The sequence below is a fragment of the Heterodontus francisci genome, chromosome 22 (genome assembly GCF_036365525.1).
Source record: "Heterodontus francisci isolate sHetFra1 chromosome 22, sHetFra1.hap1, whole genome shotgun sequence".
Taxonomy (NCBI): domain Eukaryota; kingdom Metazoa; phylum Chordata; class Chondrichthyes; order Heterodontiformes; family Heterodontidae; genus Heterodontus; species Heterodontus francisci.
Window position 1 is genome coordinate 80,942,335 of NC_090392.1, and position 20,256 is coordinate 80,962,590.

General features: G+C 43.9%; 1 protein-coding gene across 3 annotated transcripts in view; it reads right to left on the reverse strand.

The window, feature by feature from the left end:
- The window catches only part of mcamb (melanoma cell adhesion molecule b), a 202,578-nt gene that overhangs the window by 25,456 nt on the left and 156,866 nt on the right, over positions 1–20,256 (reverse strand). For all 3 annotated transcript variants that reach the window (XM_068054163.1, XM_068054165.1, XM_068054164.1), the window contains exons 5-10: positions 19,466–19,562; positions 17,435–17,617; positions 15,283–15,404; positions 8,732–8,885; positions 6,019–6,143; positions 4,230–4,368 (exon numbers count right to left, since the gene is read on the reverse strand). In XM_068054163.1, the coding sequence (XP_067910264.1) occupies positions 4,230–4,368; positions 6,019–6,143; positions 8,732–8,885; positions 15,283–15,404; positions 17,435–17,617; positions 19,466–19,562 (820 nt within the window). The remainder of the gene's footprint in view (positions 1–4,229; positions 4,369–6,018; positions 6,144–8,731; positions 8,886–15,282; positions 15,405–17,434; positions 17,618–19,465; positions 19,563–20,256) is intronic.

Sequence of the window (20,256 nt, forward strand, 5' to 3'; positions counted from 1 at the left end):
TAACCTCAACTCCACATTTCCACCTACCCCCAATAACCTTTCACCCCCTTGCTTATCAAGAATCTATCTACCTTTGCCTTGAAAATATTCCAAGACTCTGCTTCCACCACCTTTTGAAGAAGAGAATTCCAAAGACTCAGGACCCTCTGAAAGAAAAAATTTCTCCTCATCTCTGTCTTAAATGGGTGACCTCTTATTTTTAAACAGTGACCCCTAGTTCTAGATTCTCCACAAGGGGAAACATCCTTTCCACATCCACCCTGTCAAGAGCCCTCAGAATATTATGTTTCAATCAAGTCGCCTCTTACTCTTCTAAACTCCAGTGGATACAAGGCTAGCCTGTCCGACCTTTCCTCATAAGACAACCCGCCCATTCCAGGTATTAATCGAGGAAACCGTCTCTGAATTGCTTCCAACGCATTTACATCCTTCCTTAAATAAGGAGACCAGTACTGTGTACAGTACTCCAGATGTGGTCTCACCAATGCCCTCTATAGCTGAAGCATAATCACCCTACTTTTGTATTCAATTCCCCTCACGATAAACGATAACATTCTATTAGCTTTCCTAATTACTTGCTGTACCTGCATACTAATCATTTGTGATTCATGCACGAGGACACCCAGATCCCTCTGCCTCTCAGAGCTCTGCAATCTCAGTCAGGAGGGCTAAAAGGGGTCATGAAAAGTCATTGGCAAACATGGTTAAGGAAAATCCCAAGGCTTTTTATATGTATATAAAGACCAATGGGGCTAATGAGGGAAAGAGTTGGCCCACTCAAAGACAGAGAAGGGAATCTATGTGTGGAGCCAGAGGAAATGGGTGAGGTACTAAATGCGTACTTTGCATCAGTATTCACCAAAGAGAAGGACTTGGTAGATGATGAGCCTAGGGAAGGGAGTGTAGATAGTCTCAGTCATCTCATTATCGAAAAGGAGGAGGTGTTGGGTGTCTTGCAAAGCATTAAGGTAGATAAGTCCCCAGGGCCTGATGGGATCTACCCCAGAATACTGAGGGAGGCAAGGGAAGAAATTGCTGGGGCCTTGACAGAAATCTTTGCATCCTCATTGGCTACTGGTGAGGTCCCAGAGGACTGGAGAATAGCCAATGTCCTTCCTTTGTTTAAGAAAGGTAGCAAGGATAATCCAGGAAATTATAGGCCGGTGAGCCTTACGTCAGTGGTAGGGAAATTATTGGAGAGGATTCTTTGGAACAGGATTTACTCCCATTTGGAAACAAACAAACTTATTAGCGAGAAGCAGCATGGTTTTGTGAAGGGGAGGTTGTGTCTCACTAATTTAATTGAGTTTTTTGAGGAAGTGACAAAGATGATTGATGAAGGAAGGGCAGTGGATGTTATCTACATGGACTTCCGTAAAGCCTTTGACAAGGTCCCTCATGGCAGACTGGTACAAAAGGTGAAGTCACATGGGATCAGAGGTGAGCTGGCAAGATGGATACAGAACTGGCTCGGTCATAGAAGACAGAGGGTAGCAGTGGAGGGGTGCTTTTCTGAATGGAGGGATGTGACGAGTGGTGTTCCGCAGGGATCAGTGCTGGGACCTTTGCTCTTTGTAGTATATATAAATGATTTGGAGGAAAATGTAGCTGGTCTGATTAGTAAGTTTGCGGACGACACAAAGGTTGGTGGAGTTGCGGATAGTGATGAGGATTGTCAGAGGATGCAGCAGGATATAGATCGGTTGGAGACTTGGGCGGAGAAATGGCAGATGGAGTTTAATCCGGACAAATGTGAGGTAATGCATTTTGGAAGGTCTAATGCAGGTGGGAAGTATACAGTAAATGGCAGAACCCTTAGGAGTATTGACAGGCAGAGAGATCTGGGCGTACAGGTCCACAGGTCACTGAAAGTGGCAACGCAGGTGGATAAGGTAGTCAAAAAGGCATACGTCATGCTTGCCTTCATTGGTCGGGGCAAAGAGTATAAAAATTGGCAAGTCATGCTGCAGCTGTACAGAACTTTAGTTAGGCCACACTTAGAATATTGCGTGCAATTCTGGTCGCCACACTACCAGAAGGACGTGGAGGCTTTGGAGAGGGTACAGAAGAGGTTTACCAGGATGTTGCCTGGTCTGGAGGTCATTAGCTATGAGGAGAGGTTGGATAAACTCGGATTGTTTTCACTGGAACGACAGAGGTGGAGGGGCCACATGACAGAGGTTTACAAAGTTATGAGCGGCATGGACAGAGTGGATAGTCAGAAGCTTTTTCCCAGGGTGGAAGAGTCAGTTACTAGGGGACATAGGTTTAAGGTGAGAGAGGCAAAGTTTAGAGGGGATGTGCGAGGCAAGTTCTTTGCACAGAGGGTGGTGAGTGCCTGGAACTTGCTGCAGGGGGAGGTGGTGGAAGAAGGTACGATAGCGACATTTAAGAGGCATCTTGACAAATACATGAATAGGATGGGAATAGAGGGATACGGTCCCTGGAAGTGCAGAAGGTTTTAGTTTAGGCAGGCATCAAGATCGGCGCAGGCTTGGAGGGCCGAATGGCCTGTTTCTGTGCTGTACTGTTCTTTGCTCTTTGCTCTCACCATTTAGATAATATGCTTTTTTATTCCTCCTGCCAAAATGGACAATTTTGCATTTTCCCACATTATACTCCATTTGCCAGATCTTTGCCCACTCACTTAACCTGTCTATATCCCTTTGTAGCTTCCTTATGTCCTCTTCACAACTTATTTTCCTACCTATCTTTGTGTCATCAGCAAATTTAGCAACCATACCTCTGGTCCCTTCATCCAAGTCATTTATATAAATTGTAAAAAGCTGAGCCCCTGCAGCACATCTTGCCAACCAGAAAATGACCCATTTATGCCTACTCTGTTTTTTGTTAGCTAGCCAATCTTCTATCCATGCCAAAATGCTACCCCCATCACCATGAGCTTTTATTTTCTGCAATAACCTTTGATGTGGCACCTTATCAAATGCCTTCTGGAAATCTAAGTACAATACATCCACCAGTTCCCCTTTATCCACAGCACATGTTTACTTCAAAGAACTCCAATTAATTGGTTAAACATGATTTCCCTTTCACAAAACCATGTTGACTCTGCCTGATTACCTTGAATTTTTCTAAATGCCCTGCTATAACGTCTTTAATAATAGCTTCTAACATTTTCCCTATGGCACATGTTAAGCTAACTGGCCTGTAGTTTCCTGCTTTCTGTCTCCCTCCCTTTTTGAATAAAGGAGTTACATTCGCTAATTTCCAATCTAAAGGAACCTTCCCCGAATCTAGGGAATTTTGGAAAAGCAAAACAAACGCATCATCTATCTTGATAGCCACTTCTTTTAAGACCCTAGGATGAAGTCCATCAGGACCCAGGAACTTGTTCTACTTTAGACTGTATGTGGGGTGTATCAGCATTATGGTAAGGCATGTGGGATATATCAGAGTGTGATAATGACTAACTATTTAGGGACAAAGTTGGTGATATATGCTTAGATGCACAGGGCAAGGCTGGAATACTTAATGAACATTTTGTATCCTTGTTTACTAAAGGAAGGGGCTGCTGACAAGATATCAGTAGAAGCAGAGATGGTAGAGGTGAAGGATGGAGTGAAAATTGATTGGCAAGATGTACTGGAAAGGTTGGCTTTCCTTAGAGTGGATGAGTTGCCTGGTTCAGATGGCTTGCATCACAAATTGCTGAAGGAAATGGGAGTGGAGATAGCAGAAGGGCTTGCCATAATCTTCCAATCTCTCCTGGATACGGGGGAGGTGCCAAAGTATTGACGAGTGGCAAATGTGACATTCTTATTCAAGAAAGGGTGTAAGGACAGTCCAGTAACTAAAAGCCGGTCAGTTTAACATCTGTGGTGGGTAAGGTTTTACAAACAATAATCAGGGGAGAAAAATCAACAGGCAGTTGGAAAGGTTTGAGTTAATTAAGGAGAGCCAGCATGGATTTGTAAACGGCAGATCATGCTTAACTAATCTAATTGAATTTTTTGATGAAGTAACAGAGAAGGTTGATGAAAGGAATGCAGTTGGATGTTGTCTATATGGATTTTAAGAACGTGTATGAGGGGTGTGGGATATATCAGTGTTACATTGAGGGTTGTAGGGTTTATCAGAGTGTTACAGTGAGGAGTGTGAATTATATCGGTGTTACAGTCAAGCGTGATGTACCAGAGCAAGTGTCGGGAAATAAAACATTAACAGCATTCAGCATGCGGACAGTAGTATTACTGATTGGCTGCTCATACCTTTGACGACAATGCTGATGGATTTTTGTCGTGTCAGGTTTGGAATGCTCGGGACTGTAACTTTGCAGATGTAGTTTCCGGAATCATCAAATGTGACCACTGGTAATCTAAGCACATTCATAAAACTGACCACTGTCTTCTGAAAGAACAATCAGGAGATGGTTAATAAACAGGAGGTGTGTGAAATTCCTCAGACATGCTCCTGTACAAACTGGGAAACAGCACCTCTCTTTCTCAGCTAGTCCTGGTTCCATATGGGTAGCAGAGAGAAAACTCTCCAATGTCTGGAGTTATACTTTGCACAAATGAAGATGGCGGTGGTTGTTGGAGACCATTCATCTAAGCCCTAGGTCATTGCTGCAGGAGTTCCTCAGGGCAGTGTCGTAGACCAAATAATCTTCAGCTGCTTCATCAATGACCCTCCCTTCGTCATAAGGACAGAAGTGGGGATGTTTGCTATGATTGCACAATGTTCAGTTCCATTTGCACCTCCTCAGATAATGAAGCAGTCCGTGTCCGCATGCAGCAAGACCTGAACAACATTCAGTCTTGGGCTGATAAGAGGCAAGTAACATTTGCACCATATAAGGGCCAGGCAATGACCGGCAATAACAACCGCCGCCACCACCAACAACGTATTTATATCACACCTTAAACATTATAAAATTTCACAGAAATATTATAAAACTAAATGAAACACCGAGCAATGTAAGGAAGCATTAGGTTAGATGATTAGGTCAAAGAGCAGATAAGAGAAGTCTGACTGGTTAAAAAAAATAAAATCCCATGGGATCCAGGGAAATGCAGCAAGGTGGATACAAAATTGGCTCAGTGGCAGGAAAGAAAGGGTAATTGTCGATGGGTGTTTTAGCGACTGGAGGGCTGTTTCCAGTGGTGTTCCGCAGGGCTCAGTACTGGGTCCCCTCCTTTTTGTGGTATATATTAACGATTTGGACGTACGTACATGTAGGGAGCATGATCAAGAAGTTTGTGGACGACACAAAGATTGGCCATGTGGTAGATAGCGAGGAAGATAGCTGTAGGCTGTAGGAAGATATTGATGGATTGTTTTTTCTGGAACAACGGAGGTGGAGGGGCGACATGATAGAGGTTTACAAAGTTATGAGCGGCATGGACAGAGTGGATAGTCAGAAGCTTTTTCCCAGGGTGGAAGAGTCAGTTACTAGGGGACATAGGATTAAGGTGAGAGGGGCAAAGTTTAGAGGGGATGTGCGAGGCAAGTTCTTTACACAGAGGGTGGTGAGTGCCTGGAACTTGCTGCCAGGGGAGGTGGTGGAAGCAGGTACGATAGCGACATTTAAGAGGCATCTTGACAAATACATGAATAGGATGGGAATAGAGGGATATGGTCCCTGGAAGTGCAGAAGGTTTTAGTTTAGGCAGGCATCAAGATCGGCGCAGGCTTGGAGGGCCGAATGGCCTGTTCCTGTGCTGTACTGTTCTTTGTTCTTTGTTTGTTCTTTGGTTCAGTCTTCATTAATGTCAATGATGGGACAGCACCGTTCCCATGTTTGCATCCAGTGCCAGATTAGTGTTCCTGGATTACGTACCGATACAGAGAAAAATTCCCTCTACACTGTCCTATCAAACATTCCCAGGGCAGATACAACATGGGATACGTACAGAGTATAGCTCCCTCAACAATGTCCCATCAAACATTCACACAGCCTGGAATTGATACACATTATTAGTTTTACTGATTATTGTGCAAAGAGGAAATTAACTCCAAAGTTTGCTTTCTGCATCATTTTATGGACTTTACTCCTACCTTATGTTTTGTCCAAACTACAGATGTCTGTTGTGATCCCTTTGCATCACAAGATACATTTACATCTCTGTCACCGTCTGTAAAAATATATGGTCCTTTTGGTTTCAATCCAATGGGATCCAGATCTGTAGGAAAGCAGCGGAAGAGGGAAAGAAACTCAATGACTGGTTGTTTCGATTAAACAGCTTTCTGTCCCCTAATCCACATATAAAACAGGAACCTAAGCCTTCAGCATACAACCACCTGTGGCATCCCTGATGGTTCAGTGAGTAACTATGGCTTCCAACGTAGTGCTGAGCAACATGGGGCAGACAGGTACCAGGAGAAATCCTAGTCTGTGTTGAGCCAGTCAAGTGGTAAGGGTGCCCATGGGCTGAGCAGGGAAAAATCAGCCAGGGTTCCGATTCCTGATCTCCTGCTAGACTGTGCCTTTATCATGTTGGTTAAGGAAAGAATCAGGGTTGGTGCGATGCCCAAAGAGCAGAATAGTTGTTGACTGCTTGGGGGTCACCCATTTTTTAGCCACCTTGGTGTCTGACAAACATAGAAACCCTTCATTATGCTCAAGAATCTTGACACCAAGCTACTGAAAAATCCAAAATAAAAACAGAAAGTGCTGGAAATACTCAGTGGGTCTGGCAGCATCTATGGAGAGATAAACAGTTAATGTTTCAGGTCTGTGACCTTTCATCAGAACTGGCAAAAGTTAGAAATGTAATAGGCTTTAGGCAAGTGAAAGAAGGGAGGGGGAAGAAGAACAAAAGGGAAGGTGTGTGATAGGGCAGAGGGCAGGAGAGATTAAATGACAGAGATGTCACCACTTAGGTTGAATTTCTATCTGCCCAATATGGATTAAACTCTCCATGTAAACACTTGATTTACCCAAGTCTAGATATCTTAGGTACAGGTTGGCAAAAAGCAATGTTTAGGGAACTTAAGTGTTTTCAGAGGTACTACTGGTGTTTAATCACAACACTTGCCAACACAAAGCCTTGGTAAGCTTCCCTCGTGTACATATCCCCTCGCCTGTTGGGGGTCTGGCTTTTAACATTACCCTGAATTATTGCGCGAAGAAGCCCAACATCGAGTGAAAAGCCCATCCCACCGAATCCCATTCATGAGCCAGGCTAGCTGATCAGTGTCCTGGAGCACTAGGGCCCTGTGGCTCAGATATGGGATTACCACAGCTTCCACATGAAGTTGACTGGATTCAGATCTTCTATGCCTAAATATATCACGTTGGGACCACCTTAATTCCAAAGTGACCCTTCTTATTTCCCTTTCCAGGAGGACAATCATTAAACAACTGGCAAAGTGAATTGCAAATACCAGAAGCTCCCGACAAGGAGCACAACTCACCATAAAATCTGCAAAAGCATTCCCATCCTCCTCCAACCATAATATGAACACACACCATACCTCATTAATCATGGTTCTATCAGTTAGAAGTGTGGAACTCTGGCTGCAATTGCTTGTCTCTCTACATCCAAAGCTGAACCGTGGATGTATGAGTATTTGTTCTCATATCTTGTCTCCTGCTAACATCTTTAATAGCTGGCATCCTTTAGTGTCAGCTGTGGCTCAGTAGGTAGCACTCTCACCTCTAAATCAGAAGTTTATGAGTTCAAAGGCTGACACTCTAGTGCAGTACTGAGGGAGTGCTAACTTTCAAATGTGACATTAAACCGAGACCCCAGCAGCCCTCCCAGATGGATGTAAGAGATCCCAGGGCACTATTTTGAAGAACAGGGGAATTATTTCAGCATCCTGGCCAATATTTATCCCTCAGTAAACATCACAAAGGAGGAAAGCCTTAGATTACAGGATGATAAAGATTGGCAGAGCAGTGGCAAATGGAATTTAATCCCGCGATGTGTGCGGTGATGCATTTTGGGAGGACTAACAAGGCAAGGGAATCTACAATGGATGGTAGGACCCTAGGAAGTACAGAGGGTCAGAGGGATCTTGGTGTACTTGTCTATAGATCACTGAAGGCAGCAGCACAGGTAGATAAGGTGGTTAGAAAGACATATGGGATACTTGCCTTTATCAACTGAGGCATAGAATATAAGAGCAGGGAGGTTATGATGGAGCTGTATAAAATGCTAGTTAGGCCACAGCTGAAGTACTGTGTACAATTCTGGTCACCACACTATAGGAAGGATGTGATTGCACTGGAGAGGGTGCAGAGGAGATTCACCAGGATGTTGCCTGGGTTGGAGCATTTCAGCTATGAAAAGATACTGGATAGGTTCGGGTTGTTTTCCTTAGAGCAGGGAAGGCTGAGGGGGGACCTGATTGAGGTAAACAAAATTATGAGGGGCATTAATAGGTTAGATAGGAAGAGACTTTTTCCCTTAAAAAAGAAAACAGTGAAAGCTGTGTAAGTGGGTTTCCCCCGAGCCTTTCAATGTTCCACAATATTGTATAAAACCACAATTTCTACTACACATTCCACACAATAATGAAATTCAGCTTGGTCTTTTAGAATGTTTTGGAGACCTCTACAGTAAGCACAATACATGCTGTGACAACCCAAAGAATTGTCTTAAAAGCCAGTGATATCAGCAAGGTAGTTTTTGGTTCAACTTGGATCCCTGTTCTTACAGATACATGAAGAATCATCACTAAAGAGTGCATACCCTATATACTTATGGAATTGGATCCCAGTCAGAGGAGGAAGGGGAAAAGGGGAGAGAAAAGGAATACGTACAATTGATTATTATTGTCTTGTTACTGTCAAAATACTTGTCTTCTACTTCCAAGTCCAGCACTCTACAGCCATAAATACCACTGTCCATTCGTTTCACTCCATTAATCTCTATGGTGTTGCCATTGCTTTCAAGGTCCTCCTCCTCCTTTCCATCCTGTTTATCAGAAGGGAAGCACAGTTCTCGTTACAAAGATTATTTCCATCTGAGTAACCTCAGAGTGCTCAAAGATCTTGTGTTAAGTTAAGGACAGAAGAATTAGGAGCAGGAGTAGACTGTTTGGTCTCTCGAGGCTACTTTGCCATTCAATATTAGAACATTAGAACATTAGAACATTACAGCGCAGTACAGGCCCTTCGGCCCTCGATGTTGCGCCGACCATCTGACCTACACTGTTCCATTTTCATCCATATGTCTATCCAATGACCACTTAAATGCCCTTAAAGTTGGCGAGTCTACTACTGTTGCAGGCAGGGCGTTCCACGCCCCTACTACTCTCTGCGTAAAGAAACTACCTCTGACATCTGTCCTATATCATTCACCCCTCAACTTAAAGCTATGTCCCCTCGTGTTTGCCATCATCATCCGAGGAAAAAGACTCTCACTATCCACCCTATCTAACCCTCTGATTATCTTGTATGTCTCTATTAAGTCACCTCTCCTCCTCCTTCTCTTTAACGAAAACAACCCCAAGTCCCTCAGCCTTTCCTCGTAAGACCTTCCTTCCATACCAGGCAACATCCTAGTAAATCTCCTCTGCACCCTTTCCAAAGCTTCCACATCCTTCCTATAATGCGGTGACCAGAACTGCACGCAATACTCAAGGTGCGGCCTCACCAGAGTTTTGTACAGCTGCATCATGACCTCGTGGCTCCGAAACTCGATCCCCCTACTAATAAAAGCTAACACACCATATGCCTTCTTAACAGCCCTATTAACCTGGGTAGCAACTTTCAGGGATTTATGTACCTGGACACCAAGATCTCTCTGCTCATCTACACTACCAAGAATCTTCCCCTTAGCCCAGTACTCTGCATTGCTGTTACTCCTTCCAAAGTGAATCACCTCACACTTCTCCGCATTAAACTCCATTTGCCATCTCTCAGCCCAGCTCTGCAGCCTATCTATGTCCCTCTGTACCCTACAACACCCTTCGACACTATCCACAACTCCACCGACCTTCGTGTCATCCGCAAATTTACTAACCCACCCTTCTACACCCTCATCCAGGTCATTTATAAAAATGACAAACAGCAGTGGCCCCAAAACAGAACCTTGCGGTACACCACTAGTAACTAAACTCCAGGATGAACATTTGCCATCAGCCACCACCCTCTGTCTTCTTTCAGCTAGCCAATTTCTGATCCAAAGCTCTAAATCACCTTCAACCCCATACTTCCATATTTTCTGCAATAGCCTACCGTGGGGAACCTTATCAAACGCCTTACTGAAATCCATATACACCACATCCACGGCTTTACCCTCATCCACCTGTTTGGTCACCTTCTCGAAAAACTCAATAAAGTTTGTGAGGCACGACCTACCTTTCACAAAACCGTGCTGACTATCGCAAATGAACTTATTCTTTTCAAGATGATTATAAATCCTATCTCTTATAACCTTTTCCAACATTTTACCCACAACCGAAGTAAGGCTCACAGGTCTATAATTACCAGGGCTGTCTCTACTCCCCTTCTTGAACAAGGGGACAACATTTGCTATCCTCCAGTCCTCCGGCACTACTCCTGTCGACAATGACGACATAAAGATCAACAACAATGGCTCTGCAATCTCCTCCCTGGCTTCCCAGAGAATCCTAGGATAAATCCCATCTGGCCCAGGGGACTTATCTATTTTCACTCTTTCCAAAATTGCTAACACCTCCTCCTTGTGAATCTCAATCCCATCTAGCCTAGTAGGCTGTATCTCAGTAATCTCCTCGGCAACATTTTCTTTCTCTACTGTAAATACTGACGAAAAATATTCATTTAACGCTTCCCCTAACTCCTCTGGTTCCGCACACAACTTCCCACTACTATCCTTGATTGGCCCTGTTCTAACTCTTATCATTCTTTTATTCCTGATATACCTATAGAAAGCCTTAGGGTTTTCTTTGATCCTATCCGCCAATGACTTCTCGTGTCCTCTCCTTGCTCTTCTTAGCCCTCCCTTTAGATCCTTCCTGGCTAGCTTGTAACTCTCAAGCGCCCTAACTGAGCCTTCACGTCTCATCCTAACATAAGCCGCCCTCTTCCTCTTGACAAGCGCTTCAACTTCTTGAGTAAACCACGGCTCCCTTGCTCGACAACTTCCTCCCTGCCTGACAGGTACATACTTATCAAGGACACGCATTAGCTGCTCCTTGAATAAGCTCCACATTTCGTTTGTGCCCATCCCCTGCAGTTTCCTTCCCCATCCTACACATCCTAAATCTTGCCTAATCGCGTCATAATTTCCTTTCCCCCAGCTATAATTCTTGCCCTGCGGTATATACCGGTCCATGCCCATCGCTAAGGTAAACCTAACCGAATTGTGATCACTATCGCCAAAGTGCTCACCTACATCTAAATCGTACACCTGGCCGGGTTCATTACCCAGTACCAAATCCAATGTGGCATCGCCCCTGGTTGGCCTGTCCACATACTGTATCAGAAAACCCTCCTGCACACACTGGACAAAAACAGACCCATCTAAAGTACTCGAACTATAGTATTTCCAGTCAATATTTGGAAAGTTAAAGTCCCCCATAACCACTACCCTGTTACTCTCGCTCCTGTCGAGAATCATCTTCGCTATCCTTTCCTCTACATCTCTGGAACTATTCGGAGGTCTATAGAAAACTCCCAACAGGGTGACCTCTCCTCTCCTGTTTCTAACCTCGGCCCATACTACCTCAGTAGACGAGTCCTCAAACGTCCTTTCTGCCGCTGTAATACTTTCCTTGATTAACAATGCCACACCCCCCCCCTCTTTTACCCTCTTCTCTGTTCTTACTGAAACATCTAAATCCCGGAACCTGCAACATCCATTCCTGCCCCTGCTCTACCCATGTCTCTGAAATGGCCACAACATCAGGATCCCAGGTACCAACCCATGCTGCAAGCTCACCCACCTTATTCCGGATGCTCCTGGCGTTGAAGTAGACACACTTTAAACCAAGTTCTTGCTTGCCAGTGCCCTCTTGCGTCCCTGTAACCTTATCCCCTACCTCACTACTCTCAACAGCCTGTACACTGGAACTACAATTTAGGTTCCCATTCCCCTGCTGATTTAGTTTAAACCCCCCCGAAGAGCACTAACAAATCTCCCCCCCAGGATATTGGTACCCCTCTGGTTCAGGTGAAGACCATCCTGTTTGTAGAGGTCCCACCTACCCCAGAAAGAGCCCCAATTATCCAGGAAACCAAAACCCTCCCTCCTACACCATCCCTGCAGCCACGTGTTCAACTCCTCTCTCTCCCTATTCCTCTCTTCGCTAGCACGTGGCACGGGCAACAACCCAGAGATAACAACTCTGGTTGTTCTCGCTCTAAGCTTCCACCCTAGCTCCCTGAATTTCTGCCTTAAATCCCCATCTCTCTTCCTACCTATGTCGTTGGTGCCTATGTGGACCACGACTTGGGGGTGCTCCCCCTCCCCCTTAAGGATCCCAAAAACAATATGATCTTGGCTGATCTTCTACCTCAATTCCACTTTCCTGCCCACTCCCCATATCCCTCTATTCCCTGAGAGATCAAAAATCCACCAGCTTCAGTCTTGAATATACTCACCAGTGAGTATCCACAACCTTCTGAGTGAACAAATTTCCCCTCATCTCAGTCCTAAATGATTGACCCCTTATCCTGACACTGTGCGCCTATGGTCTAGATTTTCCAGGGAGGGGAAAAACCTTTCAGTGTCTATCCTGTCAAGCTCCTTCAGAATCGTGTATGTTTCAATGAGATCACTTCTCATTCTTCTAAACTGCAGAGAGTAGAGGCCCAATTTACTCAGCATCTCATCATAGGACAACCCTCTCATCCCAGGAATCAATTTAGCGACCTTTGCTGTACCACCTCCAAGGCAAGTATATCCTTCCTTAGATGTGGAGACCAAAATTGTGCACAGTACTCCAGATGCTAATTGTATTCAGGTAGTGAGTATCAATTGGGGATTCATTTATGCTCATATATACGGAGGAGGCTGAAAGAGGGGTTGTTGGTTAGAGGTGCATGATATGCAATGTCTGGCCCCGCAAATAAAAGCTGGTAAGTGAATAAAGAGTGAGCTCCAGTGTTCTATCCTTCACTACCTGGCTATCTGAGTTCTAACAAGGAGCACTGGTCTACAAGCTCATTTGAGATGTAATCCACTGAATACCTTATAATTTCTTTAGGATCCTGCTTTCTACATTGTGCAAAATTCACCAGATGAAATTGTGGGCTACTGTGGGCTGCTCCTCCTTTTGGTCAGTGGCCTCAGCTTTTCAGAACAAAGTTCTAGAATGTATGTACAGTGTACATATGACAAGAAGGATGACTGGTGAGAACTAGAGTGCTACCACACTACACTAAGACACAAGGTGTTGTTATTCAAAATGTTGGGCTTTTTTGATGGTTCAGTGGTAATGAGTCACATGTTGTGAAACTACATTACACAGGCCTGCGAGAAAATGAGGTGTTTTATATTGAAAAGTTGGAGCAAATACAGTTTTATAATAATGACATGCTATATAACACACGGTGTAATATCAGGGCCATTAATTTACAATGATTGAATAAATCAAATTCCACTCTGGCAAATTGACAAAGTGTGATGGGGGAAAATGTTACAGAAAGTGTGACACAGCAAATTAACACTATATGCAAGACAATAATTAAACTCTGCTTGACCTTAGCCTCTGCTTATTTTAACTTTGTATTTTTAAAGGGGGTCATTTCTACTTCTCAACAGAATAAAACGTTTCTTCCATAAGCACAAAACAAAAAAATGTTGGAGGAAAGCCCAAACTGTAAGACGCCCAGGTTTGATCCTTGATAATGTACTGAATTACCTGATTTGGTGGCAATATATGGGTGTTACAAATTCTCACCTTGGCTTAGATATTCTCTCAAGTACAACAGCGCTGGCAATCTGAACACTTTACATTTAGGGTTGTAGCTATGCTGCCCAATAGCTAACTATAAATAGTGTAACCTGGAGTGTAACGATGGTATCTTGTGTTCTGAACTGGATGTTTGTGTCTTTTGCATGTGCAATTCTTCAATCTTATTGAAGGTGGATGAGAAAGCAGTTGATAAGACAAGACCAGATACAAATCATGAAGCTAGTTTATTTCTGAGTGACTGAACAGACAGAGCAGCTGTTGTGAGTTCATTCACTTCGATCAATCAATTTAGATCAACTTGCCTTCACATAATAATACAAAATAATTAACAAACCACACTTCCCTGATAAATGGGTTGCTTGCTAAAAAATTAATTCCTAACTACCTTATGCATTCTGAGTTCTTGCAGCCTTTACTGGGTGGGCCTTACTGCCCTCATAGTATTCTGTATAAAACCCCACAAACCTCTGTTTCCATTCCTGTTTCCTATTTCTCTCTGTTCACAGTCAAAAATGATCAGAGATGTCTTAACACAATAGTAGTGAGGAGTTTATCAATTGATGAGTTGAACAAATGGCTCATTATTTATAGTCTTTGGGGAAATGACGTCAAAGATCAAATCACTGGGATTTTAACCAGCTATTATCTCAGTTCCCTTTTAAACCTGTGTGATTTATTTATTTAGAGATACAGCACTGAAACAGGCCCCTCAGCCCACCGAGTCTGTGCCGACCATCAACCACCCATTTATACTAATCCTACATTAACCCCACATTCTCTACCACATCCCCACCATTCTCCTACCACCTACCTACACTAAGTGCAATTTATAATGGCCAATTTACCTATCAACCTGCAAGTCTTTGGCTGTGGGAGGAAGCCGCAGCACCCGGCGAAAACCCACGCAGACACAGGGAGAACTTGCAAACTCCACACAGGCAGTACCCAGAATTGAACCCAGGTCGCTGGAGCTGTGAGGCTGCAGTGCTATCCACTGTGCCACTGTGCCGCCCAAATATAATGATCACACTATGTTTTAAAACATCACCTTTAAAAATAACTTTTTTCAAATCCTTTCTGTAGTGAAATAGTGAAAATATGATAGGCCTACAACTGGCTTCAGTGATAGTGGTCTGGGGGTGTGGCGGTGGTGGGTGATGTGAACAGAATAACTACATTTCCTATTCACTATTAGCCAATGAATTCTGCTGGAATTCAGGAGGGGACATAATTAAGTTTTGCTGTGATGCATGACTCCTGAAAGATAACTGCTGAAAATTATTGTCTGGGCTCACACATGAAACCTACGAGGCACTATTAGTGCTAATGCATTAATTTCAACCCATTGAAGAATGGAGAAAGGGAGGGAATTTTTTTTAAACAAGGGTCAAATTATACTGATCAGCTTCGAAACTGTCTACTTCTTGATTATCAAGAGTTACAGATGCCAAAAGCAAATCTCCTCACCCGCACTCTATAAAAGGTGTATTCAACAGGTGATGAACCATCGGATTTGCATTCCATTGTCATATTGTCTGCCTCCTTCAACACGCTGGGCTGGATCAGAAATTCCACATTCTCTGTCGGATCTGGTGAGGAATAAACAGAAAAAGACCTGGTAGTGGGGGTAGACTGAAAAACTGATCACTCGCTGCTGGTAAAATTGCTGATAATCTTCATTAAACAAATTTTTGTATCTGTCTATACAGTATAAAACACAAAAAGAACATCAAAAATGGCAGCGATCCAAAGGGCGACTGAGAATGAGGAACTTAAAGTAAATAGTCGTTTGGTAGCACAGAACTTGAGTATTGCTGGAAACAGACATTTTGTCGAAGCTTTTCATCTTGCACTCATCAGGACAACTCGCAAGAATACCAATGCAAGGGAAAGCAACAAATTTATACCGTATGAGAAGAAAGTGCTGATTGATTGGCAAGTGGACTCTGATTGGTAGAGGCATTGTCATGGAGAATGCACCAGTTTATGGTGACTGACAATTAACTGCCAAGCTTTGTTTGAAATTTAAACCAGGCAGCTTGACTCTGATTGGTCAAGGCAGTGCCCTGAGGAATGAACCAGTGAATGGCTGTCACTTATTTTGTTTAGCTGAAAGAGGTGCAATGTTTGTACATATTCTTTCTGTCTGCAAAGAACAGGGCCCTGTGTACTAATACATGTAGCTTCCAGTACATGCAAATGCACCACACTGCGAGCCCCACTGACAATCTTACACATCTTAATGGGCTCCATCCTGTGCTCAGATTCAACTTTGAAATGGAGCAGTCAAATGAGCTCCCTTTCCATGACTGACTAGTTGAGAAATCTGCTCAGGGGTTCTCTACCACGGTCTACCGCAAACCTACCTTCACTGGTCAATACATGTGTTGGGATTCTTACAATTCCACGCACTATAAGATTGGCTTTATCGGCAACCTTGTAAATAGGGCCCGAGCCATTTGCTCACCATGCAAGCTTGATGCTGAAATAGGGCAAATCAAAGGCATCCTGCGTGACAATGGCTACCCTGATCAGATCATTTCTCACTGTATATTGCACAAGCTTATGAATGGGTGTAAGGCCATCACTTTCGGCCCTGAAAAGTGCCCAGTCTACCTGAAATTACCCTGGAAGGATAATGTGTCCCAAAAATTTGAGCTACAGGTGAAGCTAGCTGTTTCACGCTGCTACTACGCGGTAGCAACACATGTGGTGTTCGCCACTAACAGGATGTTGCTGTCAAACCAAAAAGATGTCCTGCCTATCACACAAATGATTGATGTGATATTTGAATTTCAATGCCAGTGTGATGCTAGGTATATAGGCCCTATGACCCAAAGACTGGCGGATCATATCAAACAACATGTCCCTTTCGCTGTCCGCAATGGGCAAAGTACAGGCCGTACCCAACCAACCTGTGCTAGCAAAACTCAAAGCACATTGTCCAACATTAGATGTGATTCCGCGAAGGGACAACATTTGCTAAATAATCCTCAGTGTGCTAAGAATTACGCTGACAACCAATTTAAGATTGTCAGTAGGGCTCGCAGTGTGGTGCAGTTGTGCATACTGGAAGCTTCATATATTAATACAGAGGGCCCTGTTCTTTGCAGACAGAAAGAGCATGTACACACATTGCTCATATGTCTTGAGATGGTGTGAACATTCTGCAGCACAGAGCTGTGAGATGTGGCAGACACCTGTAGCTCACCACTACTATGAGCTCCCAAACTCATCATTTCTGCCACAGTGTAGGGAGGGCAGAAACTTCATAGTGCAGAGAATAAAAGGCATCAGTCCACCTGTGGTACAGTGTGCTGAATGACCAATCTACTTCCTCTACAATACTTCTTACACTGCAATAGATTCTCTAGGTCAGGTTATGGTGATCTTAAATTTCAAATTGTACCTGCATCTGCACTTATTGAATGGGAATTGGAGCCTCTAGGTCAGACTCCATCATCTTGCAGTGAAACTTGTACTTGTGACAATAGTATATGTGTTCAATCCTCCAAATGAGGAGAGTTGAGCATGTAACTACAGCCTTATCAGGCAGGTCCATGCAATATTGTACTGGTTCCTAGTTTAAATTTGCTCTGCAGTGCTCATGAATACTCACAGGTTACTGGGATGCTGAACCTATCAGACTCCTTCATTTTGTCCACTCCCGAGGGCATTCTGTAGCTCACCTCACAGTAAAATTTAGAATCTTTGTCCTTTTTCTCAGGCAGATAATAAAGTGTGCTTTCAATGGTATAAAGGCCATTGGGCTCCTGCGTGGCCTTAGACATCACGTACATCTCTAAAGAAAAACATAAAACCAGACAGAAAGCAGGAGGCTGTTATCAAACCCACTGGGACGTGAATGGTGCTCTACCCACTTTCACCTTCAATTACACAAAATAATTCACACACTGGATACAGGACAGAGGCTGCCCAACTGACTATAGATCAGTAACTAAAAACTCAATATTTTCTAAAAAAAATACGCAATACATAACTGGGACACAATCTCAGCAGTTACATGAGGATCCCAATCCCCAGTAATCTCTGGTCATCAGCCGTGGCTCAGTGGGCACCACTCTCCTCTGAGTCAGAAGGCTGTGAAAGTTCTGGAGATTTGAACACAAAAATCTTGGATGATACTCCAGTGCAGTACTGAGAGAGTGCTGCACTGTCGAAGGCACTGTATTTCAGATGAGCTGTTAAACCGAGGCCCAATCTACTCTCCAGATGAATGTAAAAGAACCCATGGCTCTATTTTGAGGAACAAGGGAGTTGTCCCAAGTACCCTGGCTAATGTTTATCCCTCAATCAGCACTAAAATCAGGTTATCTGGTCATTATCACTTTGCTGTTTGTGGAAGCATGCTTCGCACAAATGGGGTACTATGTTTCCGGCACTAAAACAGTGAATTTACACTTGAAAAAGCACTTAATTGGCTGGTAAAGCACTTTAGGATGTCCTGAGATTAAGAAAGGTGCTATAGGAATGGTTTTTGGTGCTAACTGCACTGGAGTTTGTAGAGATCCTGAGAAAACAACACTTCATTTACATGGGACAGGTGGGCACAGCTCCAGCATCCATTTGTCCAATGTGACTGGAAACTCCAATGCTTAATCCAAGGCTTGCTAGTGAACTTAAGGATAGTATTAGATTAAAAAAAGAAGCTTGTAATGTTGTGAAGAACAGCAGTAAGCCTGAGGATTGGGAGAGTTTTAGAAACCAGCAAAGGGTGACCAAAAGTTTATAAGAAGGGAGTGTGATGGAATACTCTTCACTTGCCTGGATGGGTGCAGCTCCAACAACACTCAAGAAGCTCGACATCTTCCAGAACAAAGCAACCCGCTTGATTGGCACCCCATCCACAAACATTCACTCCCTCCACCACCGACGCACAGTGGCAGCAGTGTGTACCATCTACAAGATGCACTGCAGCAAAGCACCAAGGCTCCTTAGACAGCACCTTCCAAACCCACGACCTCTACCAACTAGAAAGACAAGGGCAGCAAATGCATGGGAACACCACCACCTGCAAGTTCCCCTCCAAGCCCCACACCATCCTGACTTGGAACTATAACGCCGTTCTTTCACTGTTGCTGGGTCAAAATCCTGGAACTCCCTTCCTAACAGCATTGTTGCTGTCCCTATACCCCACATGGACTGCAGCGGTTCAAAAAGGCAGCTCACCACCGCCTTCTCTAGGGCAATTAGGGATGGGCAATAAATGCTGGCCTAGACACCAATGTCCACATTCCACGAACGAATAAAAAAAAGCTGCAGCACAGCGGGCAGTTCTGGCCACTGCACAATCTAGTGCACTAGAAAGGGTACAAAGGAGATTAATGAGGATGTTGCCCGGACTGGAGATTTTTAGTTATGAGGAAAGATTGGACAGGCTAGGGTCAAACTAACATCAGCTTGTAATCAAATTCTGCGTAGCAACCAGTGGCTGCAGAACATCCACTCTGAGCTGTGTCTGATGTGCAGACCAAGTCAGGAAGTGAATGATGGATGATACCTGATGCAGCAATTAAATACAGGTTGTGTGGAGGTGAGGTGCTCTTTTCACTGTTCTCAGGCAGTCTATGCCACAGGTAACAGCAGTCTGTGGAGGGGGAGAGAAAGGCAGCATGAGAATGTGACGTACTGTGATTTATCTTGGTGGTAGCTTGCAGTGGGGTGTGGTCCTTGTACCACGTAATGTTGGGAGCAGGATAACCATTCCTGGTGCGGCACAGGGCAATCTGAAAAAGATAAATACTACAGTGACTGTCAAAGCACATCAATGATTGACAACAGTAAATCATGCTTCAAAAACATTTCACAAAGTGCATAGAAACATCCTAAAGTTGTGAAAGGGGCGATATAAATGTAAGTTTTTTCTATCTGTCACATGCTCGATGAGACAGGAGAGATTTTGTTCGGTTTTCAATCAGGCGAAACGGATTGCCCAGGTGCAGTGAATATCCCACACGCTTTTAAGAGTGAAGAAATTCTCAACACAAAGTACAAGTTGTTGTAAATATTATTCAAAATTATGACATTTATTTTAATGAAGACATTTTCCATTTGTCATAGGGAGGATTGGTACTACTTGACACAAAGGCCTCAATATTTACACGGTAATAAGTTCCGATTGGGGGCTGAAGTTATGGACGGGAAACTGGAAGTATGGGTTTCCCAAACATCCTGCACTTCTAATTTTTTTCTTCAGGTTTCCAGCCCAACAGCTGATTGACAGGCAGGCTCCCTGTCAGACAGGAAAGCCAGTGGTAGGAGATCATAGCTGAGAAGCAGAGAGTAGGTAGGTCGGGTTGGAGGGGGCGGTGGTGAAATCACGATTGTGGGGGTTGGCAAGAGCATGAAGATGTCGGAGGAGAGTGTGGCTAATTGAGAGATCATGGGGAGGGGGAAGTGTAAAGCAGGGGGAGAGTTAGC